This window comes from Anabrus simplex, chromosome 1, assembly GCF_040414725.1.
Source record: "Anabrus simplex isolate iqAnaSimp1 chromosome 1, ASM4041472v1, whole genome shotgun sequence".
NCBI classification, from domain to species: Eukaryota; Metazoa; Arthropoda; class Insecta; order Orthoptera; family Tettigoniidae; genus Anabrus; species Anabrus simplex.
Window position 1 is genome coordinate 1,404,732,500 of NC_090265.1, and position 12,673 is coordinate 1,404,745,172.

At 35.5% G+C, this 12,673-nt stretch overlaps 1 protein-coding gene across 1 annotated transcript in view; it reads left to right on the forward strand.

Annotated features, from left to right (window-relative positions):
* The window catches only part of Root (ciliary rootlet coiled-coil, rootletin), a 461,920-nt gene extending 449,950 nt beyond the window's left edge, over nucleotides 1-11,970 (forward strand). Inside the window, exon 31 of the mRNA XM_067137854.2 lies at nucleotides 10,321-11,970. Within this exon, the coding sequence (XP_066993955.2) occupies nucleotides 10,321-10,593 (273 nt within the window). The 3' untranslated portion in view covers nucleotides 10,594-11,970. The remainder of the gene's footprint in view (nucleotides 1-10,320) is intronic.
* The last annotated feature ends 703 nt before the right edge of the window (nucleotides 11,971-12,673 follow it).

Sequence of the window (12,673 nt, forward strand, 5' to 3'; positions counted from 1 at the left end):
CAGAGTTACAGAACGGAGAGAAATGCAAAACCATCATAAATTCTATTCAGACATTGTTCTTACCTGAAAGCATCAATTCCAGATAAGAAAAATCCTAGGATTATTATCCATGGAATTGAAGTTAATCTCCCATGGAGTGAGTTAATAGAATCAGTCAAGGAACAAAATCCAGCTGTTAAACTAGCAGTGTCAGATAGCTGAGAAGATGGCAACATACATTGTGCCATAGTTGAAGTTGGGCCCGCCATTTTCCAGGCTTTGAATAACTCTGAGAAACTTTACATTGGATACTCCAGATACAGCTTCAAAGGAATACATCTCAGTCAAAACACACACTGAGTATATAAACTGAGTGGACTAGACATTGATCACAATTTACTGATGTCCAAGTCATAGTAACGTTCTAAACATCAAATCTCATTAGTTCCCAGTTTTTACTAACACTATTTAGTGCTAAGTTTTGTAAATTTAAATGTCCTATTTGAAATGAATGATGTTAGAGGATTAAACTTGCAATGTTTTTCTCCTTCGTTGTACCGACACACATCCCAATTACAATAAAAAATTATTCCCTTCAGTGCTAAGTTATTTTTGTAAGTTTAAATGTCCTATTTGAAATTAGTGATGTTAGAGGATTAAACTTGCAATGTTTTTCTCCTTCATTGTACTTTCAGTTTAGTTGAGAAATCACAACATTATTAAAAGATTGTGCGTTGAAGGTTTGTGGTCTGTTGGAATCATCATGCTAGTAGTTATCCCCGTTCTTCACCTCGCTTGAGTCACCCTATTTTACATTTTGGAGAGATCTACAACTTTGGTCCTATGACTTTTTGTCGTATTTCTATCCCTTGTATGTTAAATAGAGCTTTATTTCTTGATTTCAAGTTAATTTTGTACTTTCACACATATATGTTAACATTTAGCACACTTATAGGAAAGATAGAATCATGACATTCGTCACGCACATTGACATAACCAGTGGTCATGTGATAGCCAAATTTTATGATTTTAGCTGTCACATGAGTATCACACATATAACGTAGTATGCGAAAACTTTACAAAATTTCACACCGTTCAATGATTCTAACTCAATCTAACCCATAAATATCTATATATATAAAAGAAGAGTTTTGTCTGTACATTGCTCAGAATTAAAAAAGGATGGTATTTCTGTATCAGTCATGCCCACACTAACAAGGAAATGCACTTTTTACTTTTCCATAATGTCTGTCTGTCTGTCTGTCTGTCTGTCTGTCTGGTCTGTCTGTCTGTCTGTCTGTCTGTCTGTCTGTCTGTCTGTCTGTCTGTACACGCATCACTGCGAAACGGCTGAAGAGAATTTAATGAAAATCGGTATACAAAGTTGGGTAATAAGTCGCTACAATCTAGGCCATAAATAATTTTATTCACGCTGACTGAAATGGTAGTTTAGGGGAAGGCCTAAAATTTTTTGGTGGTCATATCTTAATGAAAATCGGTATATAAAGTCGGTGAATAAGTCGCTATAATCTAGGCTATACATAATTTTACTCACGCTGAGTGAAATGGTAGTTTAGGGGAAGGCCTAAAATTTAATTATCAAATATTTGTTATCAAATGGTTGTATCTTAACGAAAATCGGTAGGGGAATTGAGGAATAAGTAGCTACAATCTAGGCCATAAATAATTGTATTCACACTGAGAAAATGATAAATTAGGGGAAGGCCTACAATGGAATTCTCAAATATTTATGGTATTAGTGGTCCTATCTTAATGAAAATCGGTATGCAACGTCGGGGAATAAGTCGCTATAATCTAGGCCATAAAAAATGTTTTCCCCCTTAATGAAATGGTTGTTTAGGGATAGGCCTAAAATTTAATTCCCAAATAACTATGTTATTAGTGGTCGTATCGATAAATACTACATAACCATCTAAAGTTATGTTGTGTTATATTTCCTATAATTTTGTCTTATACATTGTTACCATACCAGCTATGATCAGAGATATTCATGAATTAGGATTTTTGTTACTAAGTCCTTATCAGTGCTGAGTCACAAGAAAGTGGGTAAACAGGATTTACTGAAAATCGGTATGTAAATTCGGAGAATAAGGAACTACAGTCTCTGCTATAAATAATTTTATAAAACGCCCTAATATCGCAGAGTCTAAAGAAAACTAAATGTGAAGGCCTACAATAGAGAAAGCTCATAAAATTGATCAACAATAACATTACATTGGCCATTGTTTGTTGTGATGTTCTTTGTCTTCTATTGCCACTCATTTCCGATAGATAGGATTACTGCTGCGTACCGAGTATTTTTTTAATTTGCCTTACATTGCATAGACACAGTTAGGTCTTATGGCGACGATGGGATAGGAAAGGGGTATGAGTGGAAAGGAAGTGGCCTTGGCCTTAATTAACATACAGCCACAGCATTTTCCTGGCGTGAAAATGGGAATCCACGGAATAACATCTTCAGAGCTGCCGATAGTGGGGTTCGAATCCCGGATGCAAGTTCACAGCTGCGTGCCCCTAACCACAAGGCCAACTCACACAGGCGTACGAGTGTAACAGTCTGCCTAAATATTGGCGAGTAGTAGCTGGGGAGTTAGGTAACTTTCTTCTTTAGCATGCCATTTCTCTGTTTCATAATTTTTCCAATACTACTGGTACGTAACACACTGGTTCATCATAGCATTTGAGTTATTCAATCCTTACTGAGGCACTTATTGGAATGACAAGTGTGCATATTTATTGGAATAATGGCAAAGAAGTGTTCATGGCTGTCTGCGGCCTGGTCATTCCAGCACTGGAACTTTGGGCTGTTAGATCGGCACCTTAGTACTGTTTGTTAAAAGTTAGAAATTGTGCAGTTTTCCATTTGATAGAGTATTTTATGTGATAATATTGCTCTTAATCGCTACATTCCTACTGACGTTTTTGTAATGACGTATGTTGACTTCAGTTAGGAAAACCACAAAGTCAGTCTTTCTGAGAATTCCGTAGCGAAGCACAGGTACATCAGCTAGTAGATAATAAAAGCCCTCTATATGACTAAATAATAATCTTGTTTAATAAGTTAAATCTTCTAAGACAAAAAAGTTTCAAAGTTTTTAAGACAAAATCAATAATCACTCCCACCAAGCCGATAAACATATCACACCTCTCCTCCTCTCCGAACGAAAACAACTCCTCCCCATTCGCCAACCACAAGTCCAATATTACGTAAAAAAGGCACGGTGTTGGAATGCATTTCCTTACTAAGTTTTGATATAATCAATTTTATCTTTGTTCTCTATTCACTTTCATCATTTTGTAAACAATATTTTATACTTTAATTCATATTCAACATTGACCATGGCTCAAGGCCATCAACATTGTTAATTCCACTTGTATTCTCTAACAACATAGAATATTGCTCAACAGAAGATGATCCAATAACTTCAACAGTTCTCATAAGTTGTTAATTAAGTTGTTCTACTTGAGCCACCTATGTTGAACAGATTATTAGAGAACATCTTAATGAGGCTACTGAAATATTAGACCCTCTTCTCAAGTCCACTCCCCTCCACCAAGACAACACACAATACGAGGAGCAGAAAGTTGGCAACTGCCAGTATTCCAGAAACCTCTCACACGACAAGATAACAATCCAGCAATATAAAAGGTAAGCGATAACACTACAGACTCAAAGTTTACACGTAAATCCTCCCCCCCCCCCCTTTTTTTTTTTCAATTTAAATAATTATAGATTTCTCCCTCCTTTCAGAGTTTGCACACATTGGACAGCAATAACATTAAGCTTATACCACAGTTTGACAACCCCCTTTTCAACTAGTAAATCAACATCTGAACACTCTAACAACAGTGAAGCACACCATCAACATAGAATATTGTTCAACAGAAAAAGATGACCCAATGACACTTGAACAGTTCTCATAAGTTGTAAATTAATTGTTCAACATAGGTTCTCAAGTAGAACTACGACATGAAAACAACGTCCTACTGTGCCAGGAACACTATCAACTCAGAATATTGCCCAACATAAGAAGATGGTCTAATGACATTTCAATAGCCTCATTAAGATGTTCTCTAATAATCTGTTAACATAGGTGCTCAAGTAGAACTGCAATATAAATATAATGTCTTTCTGGGCCAGTTACAAACTATAAACTTAGAACTTATTTGATATCTTTTGAATAAGACTATAGCAAGTACACATGCCAAAGTCCAATATTACGTAAAAATGGCACAGTGTTGGAATGCATTTTCTTACTAAGTTTTTATATAATCAGTTTTATCTTTGTTCTCTATTCACTTTCATCATTTTGCAAACAATATTTTATACTTTAATTCATATTCAACATTGACCATGGCTCAAGACCATCACCATTGTTAATTTCAGTTGTATCTAAATCAAGTAACTCATGTAATGACTGCTTTTTTAAGTGAAGTTTTTTTAATGTATTCAATTTTGTAGCATATTTTTGATCAAAAAATCAGGTACCTGATATGGTTTGAGGTAATACTACAGCTGATGATGTCCCATAGGAAAGGGCGAAACATGTACTAATTCTTATTTTAATGAGCATTTAACTCTAACTGAAATATTGAGTTGTATTGAATAGGTGGAAGAAAAATAAATTTCTCATATTTTTCATAAGATTATTTTCAATATGGATTTGCTATGATTTTCATTTCTTGTAATGTCAGTAATATGTTCCGAGCTGTCAGTGGAAAGATGGCATGGAATGACATTAGTAGACCAATAAGTTTGAGTGGTGTCTTTAAAAGTAGGAAAGATTACAATATGAAGATAAAGTTGAAATTCAAGAGGACAAATTGGGGCAAATATTCATTTGTGGCAAGGGGAGTTAGGGATTGGAATAACTTACTAAGGGAAATGTTCAATAAATTTCCAATTTTTTTGCTGTCATTTAAGAAAAGGCTAGAAAAACAACAGATAGGGAATCTGCCACCTAGGTGACTGCCCTAAATGCAGATCAGGATTGATTGATTGATTGATTGATTGATTGATTGATTGATTGATTGATTGATTGATTGATTGATTGATTGATTGATTGATTAGGAGCAAATATTCACTTATAGGATGAGAAATTAGGGAATGGAATAATTCATCAAGGAAATTGTTCAATAAATTTCCAATTTCTTTGAAATCATTTTTAGAAGAAACTAAGTAAACATTTGATAAAGAATCTGCCACCTGGGTGGCAGTCCTAAATGCAGATCAACAATTGATTGATTGATTGATTGATTGATTGATTGATTGACAAAAACATAACAATATGCACCATAAATATATGAATGACAACTCATCCAAGTTCAGTAGGAATTTAGAACATTAATATAAATGTAGTGATGGTAGGTTTTACCACACATGGTCAGCCTACTAACCTAAATACTGTACTTTGTCTAAGTTGTCTACGGGTTTGATAAATAAAAAACCCTTGTCACCTTTTATCCTTTCAGATGAGATTTTTCTTTAAATTCTATAAAACACATGTTTTATTATGTACAAAGATTGTTTCTTAGTTTTATTTTTCTAAGGGCTGCCTAGCCAAGGCAGTAAAAGCACTTGCTTCATCCCTCTCAGAAATTTGAGAAAGGAGAGTTTCATTTCTGGAACAGTATTTGGCCCTGAGGTTTATTCAGCCTACACAGACAAGGGTCACTGTTATACTGGTTTCCTTGCTCCTGTGCATCATGTCTGTCTGGTTCCCGTAGATGTCACATGGGACACTTCATCAGGGAACCTTCGGTACAGCGCAGCATGTCGACCATAGCATACACTGCAAATAACTACATTAGCTAGAAAAAAATAGTTTACTATGACTAAAATGACTTAAGTCACAATATCATGTAAGATATGGTCCATTGTGAGCGGAATATGAAATCTTCGTAGCTTACAGTGTAATTGGTGATGGCACTTAGTTTACATATTTTTGTAATCAACACCTCAAACATATTCATAAAAACCACAACTCAACTGCGCAAGTGGTTTAAACCTTAATAAAGTGATTTCATCAACCCCTTTCCTTGCACCTTTTTGTATGTTTTTAGAACCATTTTTTCTCCTTTTCTGACCATACTTTTCACCTTAAAATCCTTTCCCTACTAATCACCGTGGATCACACAAATGGGCGGCTTTCATTAGTATGGTTTACACAGCTCATAATATCCCTCTATCTGATAAAGACCTTAAAAAGAATTGAATATCACTGATTATATAGCTCTCAACAACGAATACAATAAGAACTTCATGGAGATTATTATTAATAAAGTCACAAATAAACTGCCTTCCACCCTAACCGGAGAACATAAAAATGAGGATAAAAGCAAATATGTCTTGTTCATATTTAATAATGAAAACATTTTCCAAGTAACGAATGTTTAAAAAAACATAAATTCAGCATAGCCTTCAGAACAACTAACACCACTTCCAGATTACTCTTCAATCACCATTGTATTAAGAACACATCAAACAAATTTTTGAATTCTGGTTTTTATAAGTTGACCTATAACCTATGCCAAGCTTCTTATGTGGGACAGACTGGCTGCAATTTTTGTATTCATTACCAGGAACACGTTGAAGCTAAACAATAAAACAAATTCTCAGCTTTTGCCAACAATATTTTGGATTTCCAACATTCTTTTTCCTTGATAAAAAAAAGGATCTTTCTATTCTTCTCACAATCAGAAAAGGGTTTCTTTTGAATATATATGAGAATATTTTTATCAATATAGACCAAAGACTGAACCCTGCAAGCAATCTGAATGAGTTGTCCGAGGATGTTAATATTTTTATAGACATTATAATTAATAATTTTTTTGATCGTTCCACAAATAATAAGATTCATCTGAATACCAGTCAGTTCATTACATCTCCTTTCCATTTCATACCCCGGCCTCGACCCACGTCAAAGACCACTCCCCTCTTCTCCATCAACCCCTCTATCACTCCCACAAAGCACAGTCAGTTGCAGCAGGCTCTTAAAAACAGGACATGGACGATTCAACTTAAGGCCAGCAAGGATGTAAGTTGTTTTATTTTATTTTTCATTCCACCCCATTTTTACTTTCTTTTGTCCTCAACCAACACTCATAGCACTTTTCGTTTGTTACAGATGTATTATTTTCTACACCTTTTACTTTATTACTTTTATTATGAGCTCACAACAACATCCCACATAACATAAACCAAAACTTAATATTTACATTCTCAAATACCAAAGGCTGCATTTTAATGTCAACAACAAATCTAGTTCACTTCAAGAAGAACTTACGTCAACGCTGCATCATATGACCTTCAGAGAACATTTTCAACTGACATGAACTTGTCAACTCATCATAGTTTTAGCTTAACATTTTGTTCTACGATACCTTTTGTTTTTAGTTTTAAATCTTATTAGTTTTAGGTGGTGATGTCCAATATTCTAGGACGAAACATGTACTAATCAATGTAAATAAATCGAAGAAACTTGTATAGGCGGGAACTTTGTGACTCTCTTTCAAGCCAAAATAACTCTACAATACGGAGATAACATGAAGTTTATATTATGTAATGTGCATTTATGTACAATGATGTTCATGTTGTGTGAATTAGTGACTGTGAATTGGTGATGCTGTGAGCAATTATGAACAAATAATGAATGTATTAGTCCTCTACTGTCACTTCAGTAAATTACAGAAATTTTCCAGTACCGTACTTATCTTAACTGCTGCCATTCATTACCTTCAGAAATTGTGTCTGGACTCCCGCCAGTTATGTATTTCCGGTCTTGGTCTTTGTAGCTAATTGGGAGGGGAGGAGAAATTTTGTTGGCAATAACTCTGTTTCGTCGATGGGGAGGTGGGGGTGATGGGAATGTGTGGACATTGGATCTGTATAATGGAGAGAGACAGGGGTGTTTTAGGCAGTAAATGTATGTTTATGATTTTGATAAAATAAAGTATGGAATTTAATTAGATGTAACATTTAAAAACCTTATTTTAACAATAATGACAAAGAATTTACTCAGCATATTTTCCAGCCAAGTGTTTTTAGTAGGTTATTATTTATCACTAATGTATGGTCTTACATTTAATTCAGTTCCTTACTTTATTTCATCAAAATCATTAACACACATTTATTGCCTAATACACAAAAACACATTATAAGATGAAGAAGCTGCACCCCTGCCCCTCTCCATTATACAGATCCAGTACCCACCACACATTCCCATCACCCCACCTACTTCCCATCCCCTCTCCACAAAACAGAGTTATTGCCTACAAAATGTATCCTCATCCCCCTTAATTAGTTACAAAGACCAAGGCTAGAAAAAATAAACAACTGGTAGGGATCCAGACATAGTTGCTGAAAATAACAGATAACAGCAGCTAAGATACTGGAAAATGTCCATATATTTACTGAAGTGACAATAGAGGACTATTACATTCATTATTTGTTGTATTTTGTTCATAGCATCACCAATTTATAATCATTGACTAGTTTACGCAATGTAAACAATATTGTACATATATGCACATGGTTGAAAGTGGAGTGAATATGAGACTGTTCTTGTAGAACGAAACATGTCATTCTTTGTTTAATAGTGTTTACTTTTTATAGATTTATGTTATAGTGTTGTATAGTATAGTTTGAACTTGTGTGTTATTAATAATGTTATTGGCTTTACGTCCCACTAACTACTTTCATGGTTTTCGGAGATGCAGAGGTGCCAGAATTTAGTCCTGCAGTTCTTTTATGTGCCAGTAAATCTACCGACACAAGGCTGATGTATTTGAGCACCTTCAAATACCACTGGACTGAGCCAGGATCAAACCTGCCAAGTTGGGGTCAGAAGGCCAGCGCCTCAACTGTCTGAGCCACTCAGTCCGACGAACTTGTGTGTTCAACAGACTGAAAAGCTGTTAAGTTATGTTAACTAAGTCGACACTGAAAAGTATGGCTTCCATCTTAAGAAATGAATTGGCAGTAAAGCAAATCGACGACACGTTATAGCAACAACTAATTTGATGACTTGAGTAGCATTCGAGCCTGAATTTCAAAGTTCGTGGTAGTATTCCTAACGATGACACTCAGGTGCAGGAGGTATGGTAATAATATTACTACCATCGGGCACATAGTGTTAATGATTCCTGCAATGTCCTTCCTGGAAAATATTTATACATACCCTCTTATTTTTCACTAAAATTAATTTGACTGCCAATTATGTTTGCCATTATGTTATCCTTAGCTAACTTTTTTGCTAAATTCAATTTTCTAGTAACTTCCTTCAATGTCTTCTTACTTCCACAACCATCCCTATGTCTTTTTAATCTGCACTGCCTTATTAATCTCTTTATTTATCTGTTATAATATAGTGGGTACTATTCCTTACATCCTTAAAGGAACATACCTGTTTTTACACTCCTCAACCATTGCTTTAAACCCATCCCATAGGCCGTTTACAATATTGTTTACAATTTTCCACTGACAAATATTTTTTAATAACTCCCTCATGCCTCCCTTAACAACCATAGTCCTTCTTTTATAACCTTCCTTTTTTGATCACACTTGTATTTTTAAGTACGACTAAAATGGCATTCAGAATGGGAATAAAACAATTCTAGTTAAAAAACTTCCACATTACGAACTAAAATAAAATAAAAAGAAAGACCCTGAGGAATAGTCCTCAGGTGATTTACTTACCTTAAGTAACCATCATGATGTTTTTGCCTTGAGAGCTGGCCTCAAGCCCAGGGAGAACATTAGTTCCTCTGGCTATATGGCTTACATTAGTTGATTATTCGGGGCAATGTACTGAAGGAATGTAAGGAACTGGAGTTCATATTTTATCTTATTAATCCAGTAAATTTTCTGTGGTTTCCCATTTTCAAACCAGGCAAATACTTGGGGTGTACCTTAATCAAGGCCACGGTCACTTGCTTCCCACTCCTACCCCTTTCCTACCCTGTTGTTGCCATAAGACCTATCTGTGTCGGTGCGACATAAAGCAAATTACAGTGAGGGTTCCACCTTTTCAATACAAAGTGTGATCTCAGTTCAATACGGAACCATAATGAAGTTTATAACTTAAAATAAAGCAAATTCTTTTAAAAGTCTGGTAAATTAAAAAGTACACATCGCTTGTATTTAGGTATATCCGTCCAAGTTCAGTGTGTACCTGTGCCAGGTGGTGCAGGTAGCTGAGTCATCAATTTCTCCAATTTTTTCAGTACATGCATGGTATTTGCAGATATTTCCAAGTTTTCCCTCTTTCTATTTTCTTCAAACATACAGGTGGATTCTAAATGTTTTTGTATATTCCTTAGATCCAATTGCTTCGGGAACAACTAAACCAAGAAATAAAGCGGCGGCAGTTGTATGTTTTACGCAGTTCACGTGCTGGCCGTGAAATGCAGCAGTTACGCCAAGCCTTGGGAGATTCTTTACGTACTGTTTCACAAGATCCTTCACTCGATGCTCTCCTCTTGGAGCACGAAACGCGGAAGTTGGACTCGACTCTGGCTTCAGCTAGCAGTCTGCCTCCTGCTCTTCCCATGCCCTTGTCCTACTCTTCCTCAGACATGACTCAACCCAAGTGAAAGATGATGTTGAAGGCACAGTGACATGCAACAGAGAGTTAGTTAAGTGTATCTCATTATTAAAATCCATGGCCACCTTATTATATCACTGCCATATAAAATGATATAATGTGATATTTGTAAATATACATCAGAGTACTTACACATATTTTATCTGAGCAGACTAAAATTTGTGGTAAAGAACATATTCTATACACTTATTAGCATGTAAGGTTTCTTGTTCACCATCCTATGAGGGATCGTGTTGAACAGCAAGAATACCTATTACTTCCTTCATGTCACTGTGCTCACAGATCACCACTAGTTGACTAGTAGAGGGCATTTCCTCTTCTCCACATACATGCAGAGAGCATAATGAATGTTTGTTGTCTCACAAGTAGAGAAAGGTATAGCATAGTGAAGTTCCTTCTTGCAGCTCCTTTGCATTTTATGGAACACCAACAAGGCCATTATGTGCTAGTAGAATCCAGGCAAAGCAGGTTGTTAAAACATGATTGTGGAGCTTAATATACATTTCTATAGCCTGGATCATAAAGGAAAAAGAAAGTTTATAGCATTGTAATGAGTTCAGTATGGTATTTGCATGGTGGGGGCAATATTAATAACTGGTACTCCATAGCAAAGGAGACAAAATAACAATGAATTGATACTGCCATTTCACAAATTTGTAAACAATAGGTCATATACATTTTGGTAGATCTTTTTGTGTCACTGAATTACTACTTCAGACCTTCACGCTTTCCATCAACATTTATAATCACATTGAAAATTTTGTACACAGTGTTGTTATTCAAAATTAAGATATTTGATCTCATAATTTTCCTGCAGGATATTATCTAGAAATATTTTGTTTTGTTTAAAACATGTAAATTCTTTTCATTTTACTATTATTATTTTTGTCTATAAAGTATATATATACGGGCTGTTATCTTGTTTTGTACATTGCTGATTTATACCATGTTGTATTCAGATATTTTACATTTTTAAAGAGAGAAATAAAATTCCTCTTCCCTTTCCTTAACCATTTGCTGACCTCGACTGCCATGTACAGATGTGAGTTCCTTTAATAGTACGGTAATTTGCATAGCTATTGTATATTGGGTAAGAAATGTCTATATTTTAAAACATTTACTGCCCTGAAGAGCATTTCCATGTAGTTAAAATCATTTTTCTACAGGAGTATAAATACAAAGAGTAACACTAGTTTCCAGCTTCAGATCATTGTGAATTGCAGATTTTATATAGAGAGAAATAATTATTGTTATGGAGCTGTATGGTAAAGATTTAATCTGGTTGTGTTCAACTTACAGGCCTGATAGAACTAATTGTATTCACATTGTCATCTTCAGAGAACAAATAAATTTAATGTGCTTTGTATAGTGATGTTTAACATTCTTTGATGAAATCCAATGTATTCCAGTGGTATTTGCCTTTTGGTGGAGTCTCGAAGAACTGTTATCTATATATATAAAGCAAGATGTCCTGACCGACCGACCGACCGACGGTTAAGTCAACGGGCTACAGACTGCAAGAATGCAGGTTCGAATCTGCCTGTTAGCGGCCTTTTTTTTTAACACAGGAATATTGTTTTATCAAGGAGATTTATTACAGTTTTATATTTTGTTAGTGATTTATGCAGCCGCTTACAGTTTAAATGAATTGTTTCATCCATACAACTGGTAAAAAGGCTAGGTGAAAGCAGTACCAGTTCGGTGCGTGCATGCGTCATTAGCAAAACTGTCTATGGTTCGAAGATATGTCACTCATATTGACGAAGAAGAGACCAGAGACAACTTGCATAATATTGTCGATCAGTAATGAAGTGAGTATTATAGAACTCTTGAGCAATAAGGGTTTGAACCTTGGCAATCATTGCTAATAATGAAATGGCGTATGGCTTTTACTGCCGGGAGTGTCCAAGAACAAGTTCGGCTCGCCAGATGCAGGCCTTTTGATTTGATACCTGTAGGCGACCTGCGCGTCGTGATGAGGATGAAATGATGATGAAGACGACACATACACCCAGCCCCCGTGCCAGCAAAATTAACCAATGATGGTTAAAATTCCCGACCCTGCCGGG